The sequence below is a fragment of the Olea europaea genome, chromosome 21, assembly GCF_002742605.1.
Source record: "Olea europaea var. sylvestris chromosome 21, O_europaea_v1, whole genome shotgun sequence".
In the NCBI taxonomy this organism is placed as follows: domain Eukaryota; kingdom Viridiplantae; phylum Streptophyta; class Magnoliopsida; order Lamiales; family Oleaceae; genus Olea; species Olea europaea.
Genome location: NC_036257.1, coordinates 16,771,706 through 16,787,781, shown reverse-complemented (window position 1 = coordinate 16,787,781; position 16,076 = coordinate 16,771,706). Strand labels below are relative to the sequence as shown.

Here is a 16,076-nt window from a genome sequence, read left to right as displayed (position 1 = left end):
TTTCTTCTGACGATGAGAGGAGTGTCATCATCATCATCCTCCAAAATGGGAGATGCTGAAACTGGTCGTTTGCGGCTTGGGACGCTCTTAGCTGCAGTAGGTTTGGCAGTTAAAGAAGTAGAGGGACGAACAGATTGTTTAGCACGAGCAGGGAAGGAAGGATTCCTAATGGACACAGGGGTGACCAAAATAGGAGAAGTGGAAGGAATGTTTGGCTGATCCAGTGAGTGGAAAGCACGATTGGCATCAGTTGCAAACAATCTGCGCTTCACTAATGGCCAGAGTTGTTCAAAAAGGGGGTGAACGACACGGCTAGGATTGAAGAGGGCTAATGAAAAGTTACTCGTCAAAAGAATATTGTGAGTATCTATAGCTTGTGCCTCTGCCTTATTAATGGTGTCAAAGTGGTCTATCATATTTTTTGAATAACAAGAGGGAACGGGCCAAGTTTGGCCAAAATCAAGTTGACGAGCAAAAAATTGGTGAGCATATTTTCAACCCCAGCTTTGGCATTGGTTCCAGTTAAAATATCATGGAATAACTCCCTCCCAGTAAAAAAATTGAACCCAAACGAGCAGAGAGGCGCTCGCACTGTCCAGGGTGGATGGAGGTTGCACATAATCTGGAGTTAAATGAGCACGAAAAGGAAAGAAGGAAGGAATTGAATTTAAAGTATAAAAGAATGAAAAAATGTCCCTTCTAGACATATTTACAGGGCTCAATGGGTCAATAGCGAGCCCATAACAGCTAGCAGAACGAAAGGACATGGATAGAGCACCAAGTGACGGAAACTAGGCTCTCAACCACAGTTGAGTAAACCAAAGAGGCTCACTGCCAATGGGAGATGCATCATTCTTCAATTGAAATTGAAGAGAAGTCATGCCTCTATAGAGGGCAGCCAAAAAGAAGGAACACACATTCAAAGGCCTACCACGTGCCAATTCATGCGCTATGGGTAAATAGCTCATAGAAAGCTTCATACTGAACACACACAGAATATATTTACAAAGCCAAATCTGAAGAAAGGCTACACGCTCAACGTGGGAAGGCTCAACGTTTGAGTGATTATAACAGCTTTGCAGGTTTGAATAGGACTCGGTGAATTTTTTGTCAAATTTTGGGGCAACACCAAAAATCAAAATATCAGGGAATATGGTGTCGCCCAAAGGTGGAAGATTTATCAGGGCCCCAATATCCCTTAAAGTGATAGACATTGGACCAAGAGGGAAAACAAAAGTATTATATTTAGAAGACCAAAAACTTAAAGCAATAGGAAAAAGTGTTGAGTCAAAAATTGGGGGTTGACGAGAGATTTCTAATAAATCAGAAATCCTAGCATGATCAAAACTCGCCTTGGTAGAACCATGGCCCACAAGGCGAGCATGCCATCTACGGAAAATAATATCAGATTTAGGCCAAGTGCGAATACCTTTTTCCCGAATCGGCCTCAACGGCAAAGAGTTCGGGAATGGAGGGCCTTGAGTACAAGGGAACGGCTGGCCCACCGCCACTTGTTCGACGGCTTCGGCGTTGTTGAATGAAGGACCCATATAGAACTCATTAAGTTCGACATTGGCTGATGCAAGGAAGTTCGGATTTACATATGGCCGAGTGAGGATTTTCTGAAAATCTTCGAAGTTGAAAGAGTCGTCAGATTGGTTTTGTGGAGCAGCCATTGGGAACGAAATACAGTTTTGTTAAAGTTTACTTGAGAAACGTAGTAGAGAAGCAAGAAGATGAACAGTGGTATGGCGAGAAAGAAGCACGAAATAATGAGACGTGATTTAGTGGTACAACGAAATGACGTGTCTTTGGGGTTTATAATGGTTTGTAGCGTCACACTTTTTCAGGCTATGGAAGGAAATAATGCTTGAAATCCTTGGGAATTTCAAATGTTGCTGGGAAACACAAAGTAAATATGGCAAAGATTAATAATTGGTATTAATTCTGCCATATTGGGGGGTAATTGTTGACACACTAAAAGTGCAGCCCAAATCGAATAGCCCAAGGAATAAAACCCAATTGGGGAATTCCCAAATCAAATAACTCAAAGAATGAAGCCCAACTGGGCAATTCAGGATAAAAGTCCAGATAAGGTTATTAATGAATGCAGTGGAAGCCCACGAACACTGTAACATCATCGCCCAAGCTTGCAAAATGCCCAAGATCTGAGCGAATGAAGTGCCTTACAGTCGCCCAGAGCTATGACCATGTTATCGCCCAAACCTTCAAATCGCCCAGGATCTTAGCAAATATAAGATGTTATGGTTATTCAGAAGTGCAGTTATTGAAGCAGTTAAGTAACCTTATCCCGTTCCACGATTCAAGGAGTTCAGTTGAAGACAGCAGTTAGAGACGGCAGTTCCACGACAAGTTAGCAACCATAAAGAAAGTGGGTAGTTATAAAGCAATCAAACAGTTTCTAAGCGGTTGATCACGAAGAAATCATCAAGGGAATATAAAAGGCAGAGAAGACATGGAGCAAAGGACCTCGAATGAAATACTCTCAAACAGAGAATATGTAATTTCAATTTTTTAGTTTAGACTTAAACATTTCTTTTCAGTACTCATGTGATTGCGCCCCTTGGAGGCATTCTGTTTAGTTTCAATTGTAAAGTCATCGCCAATAAAACACCCATTTTTGGGACTTTGTCTCAAGAGATTTGTTCTGATCCCTTTTTAATTGTTAGCGACTACCCGTGCGAAACACATTATTACAACAGAAACCAAGACTTAGCTAAAAATCCGCTTTTTAGTAATTTTTCATAAAAGACGAAATGTATAGTTGAAAATTTATAAAAATCATGGATCTTATTAAATGTGTAGTCGAAAATGAGTTAGAAAATGTGATCAAACAGGGACTACTAGGTCGTGGTTTCTAGGTAAAAGCCAACCACACATTTTTTATTAAAATAATATTTCATAATCTTTCTTTATTTTTTAACCACACATTTTTTATCAATTTATTATTCGAAAATGCATTTTTCATTAAAAAAAAAAAATACCTCAAAGCACCCTAGTATATTAATCGCATCCTTTTTGTTTCAGGATCTCAAGAACATGCCTCAGCTTTATTCCGCTGCTGCAGTCTGCAGAGCATTGTTTGAGCTTTAGTTTGCTGCCCCCAATTATCTAATGCTAATTTATTTGCATATTTGTCTCTTTCTCAATGAATATTTTTTGTGATGTATATAGACAGAATATGTCGGATGAAGAACAGAGTTCTCTGAAAATGACAAGATTATAATGAAAATATGGTGGCGGTGACGACCGAAACGGGGAGAAGAGAGTTCGTGGTGGTGGAAGGGGGATTGGGTTGGGGTAGGTGGGGGTTGATTGGAGAAGAAATTGATTTTTTTTTAATTGTTTTAGTTGGAAGTCGTTTGTACTTTTGAAAAGCATTGGGACTTTGGCTGCAATTACCTTTTTTTGGGCTTCTTTTGAGACGAGGATAAGTACGTTATTTTACACGGCTTTGATAGAGAAAATAAACTCATATAGAGCTTGTTTGATTCCTATTTTTTTAAGAATGAGAATGAAAAATATAATTATTACGGGATTATAAATCATATTTTTCATTTTTGTGATCAAAAAATGGGAATCGAACGAGCCCATAGATTATCAACAAAATGTTTGCTTGATTGGAGGGTAAATGCTTCAATTTAAAATGATGGGGACATGATGTGACATTACAATTAAGAAAACTAAAAATAAAAGCTTCTTGCGAACGTAACACTTGGGCCAATTTCAAAACATGGAGTAGAAAGTCCACTACTTCAAGACGAATGCATTAATACTAGAGACGTGTATGAATTAAAGTATGATACCAAATTTTCAGCTAAAATTTAAAAGGATTTATATTTACCTTTTAAGTAAAATTTTATTTTTAAACATATGTTACTTTTTTTACATATAAATAAAAAGTTATTTTTTAGATAAATAACTTACTAAACTCATTAAAACAGTAAATGTTGGGGTTTTATACGTTTTAACGGTCATAGACGCCATTGTTTGATTTCCATTTTTTTTTAAATACATTTCTCTCTCTTTTTTTTTTCAACCATATATTTTTCAATAAAATAATATTACACTCAAATACAAAACTTTTATTCATTTTTTAATCATGCATTCACCCTCAAAATACTATTTCGAAATGCATTTTAATTAAAAAAAAATGAAGCTCAAACATGCTCTATTTCATGTAGCATGAAGATCATTTTATTTAAACGTCAACAAAATGAAATAAAATTGGAAATACGTGTTAATCATCTCAAAATTGTTATGGAGGCATGATAACACGAATGAGAGAAAAAATAATATGAAGTTTAAGACGTACGCCTAATTTTCTTCAAATTCTTGTAAGCTCGTCGACATGATGTCTAGGCTAAGCAATTTTGCTAGTTTTACAATCGGAATTGTCGTTAAGCTACAAAATCTTGCTTAGAATCGAAGATTTTAGCATGAGATTGGCAATATATCATATTAGAGAGTGGGTTCAGTAGGCTTTTCACTATATCCCCGTGAATTAGACCTTATCATGAGATTGGCAATGTACCATACTAGAGAGTGGGTTCAATAGGCTTTTCTCTAATATTAATCAAAATTAAAATTTAAAAAAAGAACAAGAAAAAAAAGAGATTAACAGTAGTTGATTTAACAAATTAAACAATTGATTATGGGCAGAGGAGGTGGGACCTCGGTTGTTAATCTTTCTTGGGTTGTCGGCATCATGAGAGCTACAGAGAACAGACTACAGAGCAATGTCTGGTCATGTTACAGCATAGTTTTAAATACCAAATTTGACAGTTATGACAATAATATCTTCATTTCATTGTATCTGTTTCTTCTGCAAGAATCTCATCCCTTTGCATGCTACTCTACAATATCACACTCAAACTTGCAAATGTGGTAAACAAACTTGCCACCTTAGGGTTTCCATATCTTCCCATGCAGCCTTATTACTGACACATGAAACTCCTTTATACATGCCAAACAAAATACATTATTATTATAAATTTTGTGTACCTTTCAAGTTTACATGAAGAGAAGAGGTTCTTTTGAGTTTTGAGCGAGGATATTTGTAATTATTCTCATCTAAGAATGGATTCTTCTATGTCACCTTTTCTTTTAGGGTTTCTTGTGATTTTTGTTGGCGGCGGCTGTGTTGATATGCCGGTGATGGAACAAGAGGAGTTATTTGGTCTGTTTGAGGTTATGAGTTCACTTTTGGAAGATCCCACTTGGGCCCAAATGCATCCTCTACCTTGCACTGACACTCCATGGCCTGGGGTTGAGTGTGAGGTTGGTCAAGAAACTCAAACTCCAATCTTTCACGTCACAAAGATTCATGTTGGCCATGATATTCTTACCCCACCTTGCAAATCTTCTGCTCAAATTTCACTATCTTTGTTGAAATTACCTTACCTCAAAACACTTTCTTTGATGAACTGTTTCACAAAATCACCTGTTTTTCTGAGCAAAACACTCTTTGGTTCACTGCACTCTTTGGAGAATTTAGTTCTTGAGTCAAATCCAAGCCTTTCTGGAGAAATCCCTTCAACTTTATCAAACATTACAAGTTTGAAAGTTTTAAGCTTGTTACAGAACAATCTGAATGGAGAAATTCCCAAGGAAATTGGAGGGCTTGTTAATTTAGAGCAAATTGATATAAGTTACAACAACTTGATTGGATCGATCCCGGAAGAAATTGAAGGGTTGAAAAGTTTGTCCATTTTGGATCTCAGCTGGAATTCTTTACAAGGAATGGTGCCTCATTCACTGGGAAATCTGCAGATTCTTGAAAAGATTGACTTCAGCTGGAACAAACTTCAAGGAAGAATACCTCCAGAGTTAGGGAAATTAAAGAGGTTAGTCTTATTGGATTTGAGTCATAACTCCTTGGAAGGACCAATCCCTGAAAATCTATCAGGTTTGCATCAATTACAGTACTTAATGATGGAGGAAAACCCAATAAATACTGAGATACCTTCATTTATTGGGGCACTGATGGAGCTCACAGTATTAAGTTTCTCAGGCTGTGGTTTAACAGGGAGAATCCCAAGGAAATTTTCTAGCTTGCAAAATTTAACTGCATTGTCTCTTGATAATAACAAGCTCAAGGGCACAGTCCCTCAGGAGTTGGGAACACTGCCAAATATAAATACATTGAATTTGAGCCAGAATCAGCTTTCTGGGGAACTATTATTTCCTGAAGAATTTTTCATTAGACTCGACCAAAGGTTAGATACAAGAGGAAACAAAGGATTATGCATAAATCAGCAACCTCAAAGCAAGAAAATCAGTACGACATTTAGGCAAATCCCTCCTTGTTTGATCAAAAGAGTTCCAGCCAGCAACAAAACTTTTTCCCAAGATCATCCGGACGATGATTCTCAAAAGATGAAGCCAACAGTACTGTGCGATGGTAATTTGAGTTCAAACGCTGATGGGCTACATCAAAACTTTATCGTTTCTGGTCTAATATTCCTGTTCTCTTGCTGGGCTCGTGAGTTTTCTGAATTTTTTTGGTTTTGATATTAAGAAACTGATAGATTCCTAGAACTAGGGTTATCGTTCAAGTTTGTGTAATGAAAGTGGAATTTATGAGCGATTTGATGGGATTAGCCTTCAGTTTTTCAATGTTTTGCTGATAATGTTGAGTCCTATCCCAGCAGGGACTGTTGCTTTCTTTAACAGAGATTCCAGGCTAAGAAAACAGCATCTGTCTAGCATTAATTAAAAGGAGAGAGAGAGGGAAAGAAAATGATGCCAAATCTGCATCCCGAGTTTGTCTTGTGATTAGCATGTTTTTCTTTTCCGTGTAGACTGAGGAAGGGCTGGGTTGGGTACGAATCATGTCTCAGCTAGCTGGCCTACCAAGCCTAACTAAAAAAAGGTGACAACACTCCGAGGATTTTTGCCAGGGAAACTGGGGGCAACCGGCACCCTATCAAGGACACACGTCCTCTCGAAAAAATAGAGCCTACTTGGCCCTATTTGAGAAGAATTATTGCACTCCGAGATTGTATTGATCTCGGACTCAAAAATAAATAAATAAATAAATAAATTATCCCCAATCTTGAGAGCCCCATCATCCCACTCTTTGAGTATTGTGAGGGAGGTAGATCGCGAGATGTGCCCCAGCAGGCTAGGAAATAGGAGCTGTCTGTACACTGCGCGTATAAAGAGTCTAATTCTATGTTTCAGGAATAGAACCCTACACTACGGTCTACGACTGCCAATAAGGTTTAAGATAATCTCACTCCTGTCATTTGAACCAATGAGCTATGTCCCGAGAGGCATACTGATCTCTTACTCTAATGTATGTTAGTTGTGCTATGTATACAACCAGAGTTGACAATTAGACACATGGGTGGGGCCCAAGCTGAATAAAAAAATTCTGGATCCTCCCTTCCTGTGAATACATTGTCAAACCCGATTGTACAAGAAAAATAATTCAATGTATATTGCTGCTCAAAAAGGACTCGTCAAAGGGCCTTTGACAGGGTTGAGGTGATACCTCAGTAGCCGTGTCATAGGAGCCTGTCAAAGGTCTCTGTTTGTGTAGCACTGCTCTACTCTAATTGTCTTCTTTAGTAAGAAAATAAAGGGAAGAACAAATATTTTGTGATGGATTAATCTATTTTGACAAAAAAAAAATACATATATATATTATAGAGAGGTTGATAGATACATTTGTAGCAGTAGATGAGTACATGAAAAAATTGATTATATTTTAAACTGTTTGTGGGCCGAAAAGTTGTAGGTGAGTATAAAGTGAAGTGGTATTTATAGCGGTCAAAACGTCAGATATCCTACTGAATCGGACAGTTTAGAGCTAGCCGTTATACGCTAGATTTCAGAACGGTCAAAAAGTTATCGTTGGAACCAACCGGACATCAGCTAGGACGGAAAAACTCGAAAGTTTTCCTATTTGATAGTTTCGAAAAATGTGGGCTTTTGAAGGACTTTTTCACTTAATTTTTCAAGATAATTTTGTACAATGTTTGATCCAGTTTTCCTTTCGAAAATAATTTTTATGCGATCATTTAAAAATGTGATTTTCTGGTGCATAAATTTTTTCTGAGCTATTGTGATTCAATGTTGAGAATTAAAGTATTTACCTTTACATATAAATTTAAAGCATCTACATCTAATGCCTTCTATGTTTGATGGTTGCAGTTCTTCAAAGTGATTTGTCCTAAATGCTCAATTTTTGTCTCCAAGTCTATTGATCATCAATTTGTTTCCATATTGATCATTTGATCGTTAATTGCAATTCTCTTGTAGCGATATTTGAGTATTCAATTTATCGTCTTGCAACAAAGGCTAGAAAGACTCGAATTCAATTTGTTAGAGATAAACACAATTTTGTTTGTTATAATCAAAACGAGAAGTGAACCATGGATCAACAATTTCCCTCTTTTCGATTTTGACAAATAAGATGATTTGCAATGTAAGATTAAACAAACTGATGAGGAGAATATAAATCTTAAGTTTAGTATTTCATGTACATATTCATAGATTCCTCCTTTCTACGTTCCCCCTAACATGCATAACCACATATTCCTAGTTTTCCCCTTTCTACGTTCCTCCCATCATGCATAATCATCTATATATATCATCTTCCCCCTTTTGGCATAAGCAAAAAATAAATACAGGAATAGAGACCGGTAGGATATGAAGACAACCATAGCAAATAACAATCATAAAAGTGAAAAATATCATTCTTAGACATGGAAAACATCGTTCACAGTGTAATATTCAAATTTAAAAGTACAACAAAAGCTAAAGAAAAATCTAAGGCTCTGGAGGAAAGCGAGCGTAGAAATGTGCGAAAAAGGCATTCTGCTGGGCCTGCATTACCGCTTGTTGTACTTGGATCGCGTCCTGTTAGGCTTGGATTATGGCTTGTTTAGCTTGGAATAGGTGAAGTAACTTGCCAAGGCCATCAATGAACAATGTAAGAGAGTCAATTCGGCCATTTAGGAGATTATATATTGATCCACAGTATGTCAAAAGAAAGGTTGGGTACCTCTATGGGATCATTTTCTTCATCATCCTCAAAAGGTAGAGTCGGGAGACCTAAGATAGGGTCGAACCCTTTTGTGTGTGCCACCCATTGCCATGTTCCTTAACTATCCTCATTCATTTAAGAGTTTGGATGTTGATAGTATCGGTAAGGCGAAGTTTAACAAAATTTGTTGTCAGAAAGTGGAACGTCGAAATGTTTAAAATTTTTTGTGAAAAGCATCGTGTATGGCAAAGTTTTAATGTGACGTGATGAACTAACAAGTTTCATAAGCCCTAATGCAATAGTTGGAAAATCAAGTTTTCGCTCGACAAGTAATGAATCAAGAGTGAACAAATAGAAGTTATTCACTTCTTCTCGGTGACCTTTTTACTTTACATGGAAGGCTCAATTGATTAGCACTTAATTTAGTAATATTTTCGATATTCTTCCTAGTGACTCGATGACGTGCCTCTGAAAGATCATAGCCATCTAAAGTAGGATAAACTTTATGAAAAAAAAATTTGTAAGTCACACAGTTCCAACCCAAGAATATCACGAATGAGTGCTTTCGTGATAGTTATAAGCACATTTTTATGTAAACATGAGATCTCGTCTAAGTAAGGTGCAATTTGCATGTGTTGATAAAATTCTTTCATAAGGCATGGGTGCACATGTTCTTCCATAATGGCAACCGATACTTACCCCATATTTTCAAAATATTCTTTCAAGTGAAATGCGGGTGTTAGGATCTTCCTCTAACTGCTCAAGATGATTTCCGGGCTCAGTTAACCTTTAAAACACCGAATCAACACCAAAACCGAAGGTACCCGCCGCCGACCACGAGTTCTACCTATGGTTGCTTTTCTTCCTTCTGCTTGTTGTTTGCTCACTCACAAAGAATGAATACCACATAGGTAAGGGTCACAAAGACACAAGCAAGAGGTAGACAAGATCAAAGAGTAGAATGCATGAAGAAGAAGAAGAAGAAGAAGAAGAAGAAGAAGAAGACAGCCTCAAGCAATTGGCATGGAAGACAAATCACGAAGAAGAAGACACAAGAAGAAAACCAGCAGTCTCTCTTTGCTCTCGCGTTCTATATGGACGGGGGTAAGGAGTCAAGGAAAACCACCAATATATATATATATGTTAAGTGGCCAACATAAGGTAAGTCAAGATATGGTAAGTAGGCTCGACTAGGGTTATGGCCCAATAGCCCCCCAACAAGCCACAAAGGTTTATTAGCCATCCAATAGGTAAAACAACGTTAAGTCGGGTCATCCCATTATTCGGTGTTGATTTATCGTTCAGTCATTCATGTCGACTGATAAAACTGATTTACATCATCGCCCGAGAGGTCGTTTGACAACATGATGTCTAACAAGCCTCACCTTGGTGTCAAAGGACCTGCAAAGAGAAAACGTTTTCCATTAGTGACACCTCTAACAGAAAACCGATAAAATTGGAAATCATTTACCTGTACCGATATTTAGAAGCTCTTTACAACTTCTAAACTTTACCAGTGGCAGCACTTTCGTTTCCATATCCGAATGATTATATTGTGTGTGAATTTTTTCAAGTCTTACTACTTCTTGTGATATTATATCCCTAATGAAGTGTAGCCTAACATCGATATGTTTAGTGCGTTCGTGAAAAACAGGATTCTTACACAGATGTATGGATGACTGACTATCAGAATACACAACCACATACTCAGTCAAGACACTTAGTTCATGAAGTAGACCTCTAAGCCATAGAGCTTCTTTAATTGCTTCAGTGGTGGCAATATATTCTGACTCTTTAGTGGATAGTGCAACTATGTGTTGTAACTCTGATTTCCAACTAACACACGAATTTGATAAGGTGAATACGTAAGAGGAAGTTGATTTCCTACCATCCCTATCTCCTGCATAGTCAGCATCTACAAAACCCTTTAATTTCACGCCTTCCTTATTAGCACTAAATTTTAGACCTACGTCACTTGTACCCTTCAAATATCTTAAAAGCCACTTTAATGCTTCCCAATGTTCAGGACCTGGATTAGACATGTACCTACTGAGAGTACTAACAACGAATCCTAAGTCTGGTCTAGTGCAAACCATCAAATACATTATGGAACCAATCACATTTGAGTATGGAATTTTACTCATGTATTCCACTTCACGTTCATTATAGGGAGCTTGTTCTTTAGAAAGAACAAAATGGTTTGCAAGAGGCAACGTGACAGGTTTGCAGTCACTCATATTAAACCTTTTCAACACCTTTGATATGTATGGAGACTGATGCAAGAATACGATGGAATTTGACCTATTTCATTTTATTTCCATGCCTAGAATCCTTTTAGCCTTTCCTAGGTCTTTCATGTTAAATTCTCCACTAAGGTCTGCTTTTATATTGTTTATCCACTTAGCAGATGATCCAACTAAAAGCATGTCATCCACATAGAACAACAAGAACAAATAATTGTTATCAGTCTCGTTGTGTTGAAAGTATAGGCAATGATCGAATTTACTTCTTTGAAATCCTATAGTGAGTACAAATGAATCAAACCTCTTGTACCACTGTCTAGGTGATTGCTTTAGACCGTATAGGTATCTCTTCAGAAAATGCACATAATCAGATTTTAACTTGTCTTTAAAACCTTTTGGTTGATTCATAAAGATTTGTTCATCAAGCTCTCCATGTAGAAAAGCGGTTTTTACATCGAGTTGTTCAAGTTCTCAGTCAAAGAGCGCAACCAATGCGAGCATGACCCTGATAGTAGTGTACTTGACAATTGGTGAGAAAATCTCGTTATAATCAACACCTTATTTCTGTGTGTAACCCTTCGCTACTAACCTAGCCTTAAATCTTAAGGGTTCTGTACTACTAGTACCTTCCTTAACCTTAAAGACCCACTTGCAATCAACGATTGATTTATTCTTAGGTCTCGGTACTAACTCCCAAGTTTGATTCTTTTCTAGAGAACTCATCTCTTCTTTCATAGCCTTAAGCCACTCCTTAGATTGACCACTATTCATAGCCTCTTCAAAAGTTTCCGGCTCCCTATCAACTAGTTCTTCGTAACTAGCGTATGCAAAATCCAATTTAGATTCAAACCCGAACCTCCTAGGTTCTCTCGTTTGTCTTCTCTCTCTATCCCTAACTAAATTATAGTTAGCTAATGGATTTTCTTCCTCAGGATGCTCTTCTATCACTACTTCATTTTCCTCTTCAGGTTCTTGGACCTGAATCTCCACCTCACTCTAAATACTAGGTACTGATGTGTTAAATTTTCCTAACTCCACCTTAAATCGATTTCTTTCTTCACCTGATTCAGTTTCACTTACAGGTTCGGTTTCGTTCCTTAGACAAGGCATCTCACTCTCATTAAATGTGACATCCCTACTCACGATGATCTTAACTCCTTTTTGGCTTCTATCCCATAACCTATAGCCCTTAACCCCTTTGGGATATCTTAGAAAGACACACTTCCTGGCTCTAGGTTTTAATTTTTCCTCACTTTGATGAGAGAAGGCAGCACAGCCAAACGCTTTAAGCATTGAGTAGTCACCCAATTTTCCAGACCATTTCTCATGTGGAGTATCACCATTTAATGCAGCCGATGGAGTCAAATTTATCAGATAACAGGCAATTACAACGGCTTCACCCCAAAATGATTTAGGAACCCCAGAACTTAACATCATGCAGCGCACTTTATCTAGTATGGTCCTATTCATTCTTTCTGCTACCCCATTTTGCTAGGGAGTATAGGGAACCATTTTGTGCCTTGTTATTCCACTTTCTTTACACATCCTATCGAATTCAGCATTACAGAATTCTAGGCCATTATCTGTCCTTAAAATTTTGATCCTCTTGCTAGTTTGGTTTTCCATTTGTTTCTTCCAATTGTTAAAGTTATGGAAGGTTTCAGTTTTGTCTTTCAATAGATAGACCCACACTTTCCTGGTGTAGTCATCTATGATAGATAGGAAATACCTATTCCCACCCGATGTGGGATTACTAGCAGGATCCCACAGATTAGAATGCACATATTCAAGCATACTTTTAGCCTTATGCGTACTAGTGGAGAACGACACTCTATGGTGCTTTCCGAGCACAAAGTGATCACAGAACGATAGGTCAGACACACAGTCATTACCAAATGCGCATTTCTCATTCAGTAGCTTAAGTCCCTTAATGCCTACGTGTGCAAGCCTACTATGCCACGTATGTGTGTGATCGATTTTAGCGGAAGAAATAGAGGAGTTTAATCCTCTAATTACTTCCCCAGTAGTGATGTAAATATCATTTTTCTTGATTCCCTTAACAGAGATTAACGCACCCTTCATCATTTTAAACATACCGTTTCCAATTTTACCAGTGAAGTTGTCTTTCTCAAGTCTTCCTACTAAAATCAAATTTCTAGATAATTCAAGAATGTATCTAACTTCCTTTAACATGTACACAAAGCCCTTGTTAAATTTTATCTTTATATCTCCAATTTCAGCAATTGTATAGGCAAAGTTATCACACAAAACTACTTGCCCATCATTAGATTCTTGCAAGTTTTCAAACCAGTTCTTTTCAGACGTCACATGAAAAGACGCACCAGAATCTAATATCCATTCATGCATGTGAGAATTAGTAGTTAGATTCAATTCAGTAGTGTATGTGACTGGACTAGTGATCACATAGACTTCACCGTTTTCGGTATCGGAAGTAGAGGATAATACATTTACCTCATCTCTTTCCTTAACCTTTTGTTTTCCCCTTTCTTTATGGCAGTCTTTTATAAAATGCCCTGTACCTCCACAACCATAGCATTTTCTCGCCTTAGTTCTAGACTTTGACCTAGGTCTACCATTGCCCTTCTTTTTCCAACTATTACTACTTGATTCGCCACTACGTTGGTATCCATCATAACTGGCTTGCCTAAATTGAGTTCTACCCCTCATCATATGCAACTCTCCACTCCTCCTATCCTGTTTTTCAGCCCTCATTTCCATCTCTTTACTCCTAAGAGAATCTACGACAATTTCAGGTGTTAACGTGTCCCTACCATACTTAATGGCATTCTTAACTTCTTTATAAGAGTTCGGGATTGAATTGAGCAAGATAATAGCCTTATAGGTCTTAGACACGGCTTCGTCACAATTGACAATATCTTTCACCAATTTGTTAAATACATCTAAATTGTCGTCGAGATCCTTTGAAGGATCCATCTTAAAGCTGAAGAATCGTTCGAGTAGGTAGAGTTTATTCGGTGTAGGTTTAAGAAAGTATAAGTCTTCTAGTCTTTTCCAAAGTTCTTTGGTGGTTTTTAGTTTTCCCACTTTTCTTAAGACAGCGTCAGACAAGTGTAATATTATTGAGGTATAGGCAAGCTCATCGGCTTCCTCTTTTTGTTCTTTTGAGATGTCAGGTGCAAAATTGCCTTCGATGGCTTTTGACGCCTTTTGTTGGACTAATATGCCTCTCATCTTTTGTTGCCAGATAGAGAAGTCCCCTTTACCGTTAAATATTTCTAAATCAAAATTATGTATTGTCATTGGTTAACACACTAATTAGACCACACGAAATAGTATTGGGAAGCGTGATAAGGTAATATCTTGTTAATTCTTAGCAAAAGTAACAATGAACCTAAACGCTACGTCCACCAAGAAATACCAAACACTTAAATCAAAAGAACAAGCACTCAATTAACGCAAGTAATCCTAGTTCTAGCATAAGTAATGGTTACCCCTTCACGGTAACCCCAAAACCTAACGATCACCCTACACGATGATCTTGCTATTGCTTAATTTAAATGGATCAAGCCAATTTATCAGAGGGGACCTATCTGAGTCCGTAGAGTGGAGAAAAACGAGCTTGTTGTTCAATTGCAATCGGCGTTGCACCAGGGGCAAAATTGTCCAACTTTTTCTGTATAACCTGAAACACAAAACAAAATATATCAGCGCGTTTGGGAGATCGAAACAAGCAAGTTATCTGAAGATAACTTCGCCAGAATGTCGCCCACGCGCCACCTCATCGGGGCACCTCGACCTGCTGGTAATGGGTATGGCCTCCGTTTGTCCAGTCGAGTTTTGGTTTGTGAGTAATTGAAGAATTTCAGATTCGGGTAAAAGGGTAAAATCGTGAAAATCAACCAATTTTGAGCCGATTTTTGCCAACCAAGCTCTGATACCAGATGTTAGGATCTTCCTTTAGTTGCTCAAGATGATTTCCGAGCTCAGTTAACCTTTAAAACTCCGAATCAACACCAAAACTAAAGGTACCTACTGCCGACCACGAGTTCTACCTATGGTTGCTTTTCTTCCTTCTGCTTGTTGTTTGCTCACTCACAAAGAATGAATACCACACAGGTAAGGTCACAAAGACACAAGCAAGAGGTAGACAAGATCAAAGAGTAGAATGCACGAAGAAGAAGAAGAAGAAGACAGCCTCTCTCTCTCTCGGGTTCTTTCACAAAAACGGGACATTAGAAGGCTACGAGAGTTACCAATATATATAGTAAACCAATAACAAACAATAAGGTAAGTTATACATATGGTAAGTAGGCTCGACTAGGGTTATGGCCCAGTAGCACACCAACAAGCCACAAAGGCTTATTAGCCATCCAATAGGTAAAACAACGTTAAGTCGGGTCATACCATTATTGTCGACTGATAAAACTGGTTTACATCATCGCCCGGAAGGTCATTTGACAACATGATGTCTAACAGCGGGCGCTTCAATTGAAAAATCAGCTAAATCGACATTTTTACCTATAAGAATGGGTGATTTCTCAAATGGATTCGTCGTCACCTCGGGTTCCAAGTCCATTTCTTCGTAGAAGAAAGGTAGATGAGAGCGCCTAACAGTTGTCTTAAATCATTTTTCAGCTCATTTTCACAACAAATAGATGAAATATGGGTAAAGTTAGAGCTCGATTTTTGGAAGAGGGTGAAATATTGAGCAAATTTTGAATTTTTTGAGAGAGAAAAGATGTAGATGTGATGGGTTTTGTGAATTTTGAAAGTATTTGATATACGACATAGAGAAGCGAAGATTTGAGAGGCGATTTACGAAGAAAATGGAGAGA

General features: G+C 37.8%; 1 protein-coding gene across 1 annotated transcript; it reads left to right on the top strand.

The window, feature by feature from the left end:
• Positions 1 to 3,254: 3,254 nt before the first annotated feature.
• On the top strand, positions 3,255 to 8,265 carry LOC111370211 (piriformospora indica-insensitive protein 2-like). The gene is made up of 6 exons (XM_022991898.1): positions 3,255 to 3,321; positions 5,132 to 6,488; positions 6,595 to 6,723; positions 6,825 to 6,845; positions 7,207 to 7,321; positions 8,182 to 8,265. The coding sequence occupies exons 1-6, from the start codon at positions 3,255 to 3,257 to the stop codon at positions 8,263 to 8,265; spliced, it is 1,773 nt and encodes a 590-aa protein (XP_022847666.1).
• The last annotated feature ends 7,811 nt before the right edge of the window (positions 8,266 to 16,076 follow it).

Excerpts from the sequence above, each read along its gene's own strand:
- LOC111370211 (XM_022991898.1), top strand. The coding sequence starts at position 3,255 with ATGGTGGCGGTGACGACCGAAACGGGGAGAAGAGAGTTCGTGGTGGTG. Across the intron at positions 6,724-6,824 it reads AGGCTAAGAAAACAGCATCT|ACTGAGGAAGGGCTGGGTTG; the intron begins GTCTAGCATTAA and ends TTTTCCGTGTAG. Across the intron at positions 7,322-8,181 it reads TACTGATCTCTTACTCTAAT|TTCTTCAAAGTGATTTGTCC; the intron begins GTATGTTAGTTG and ends TGATGGTTGCAG.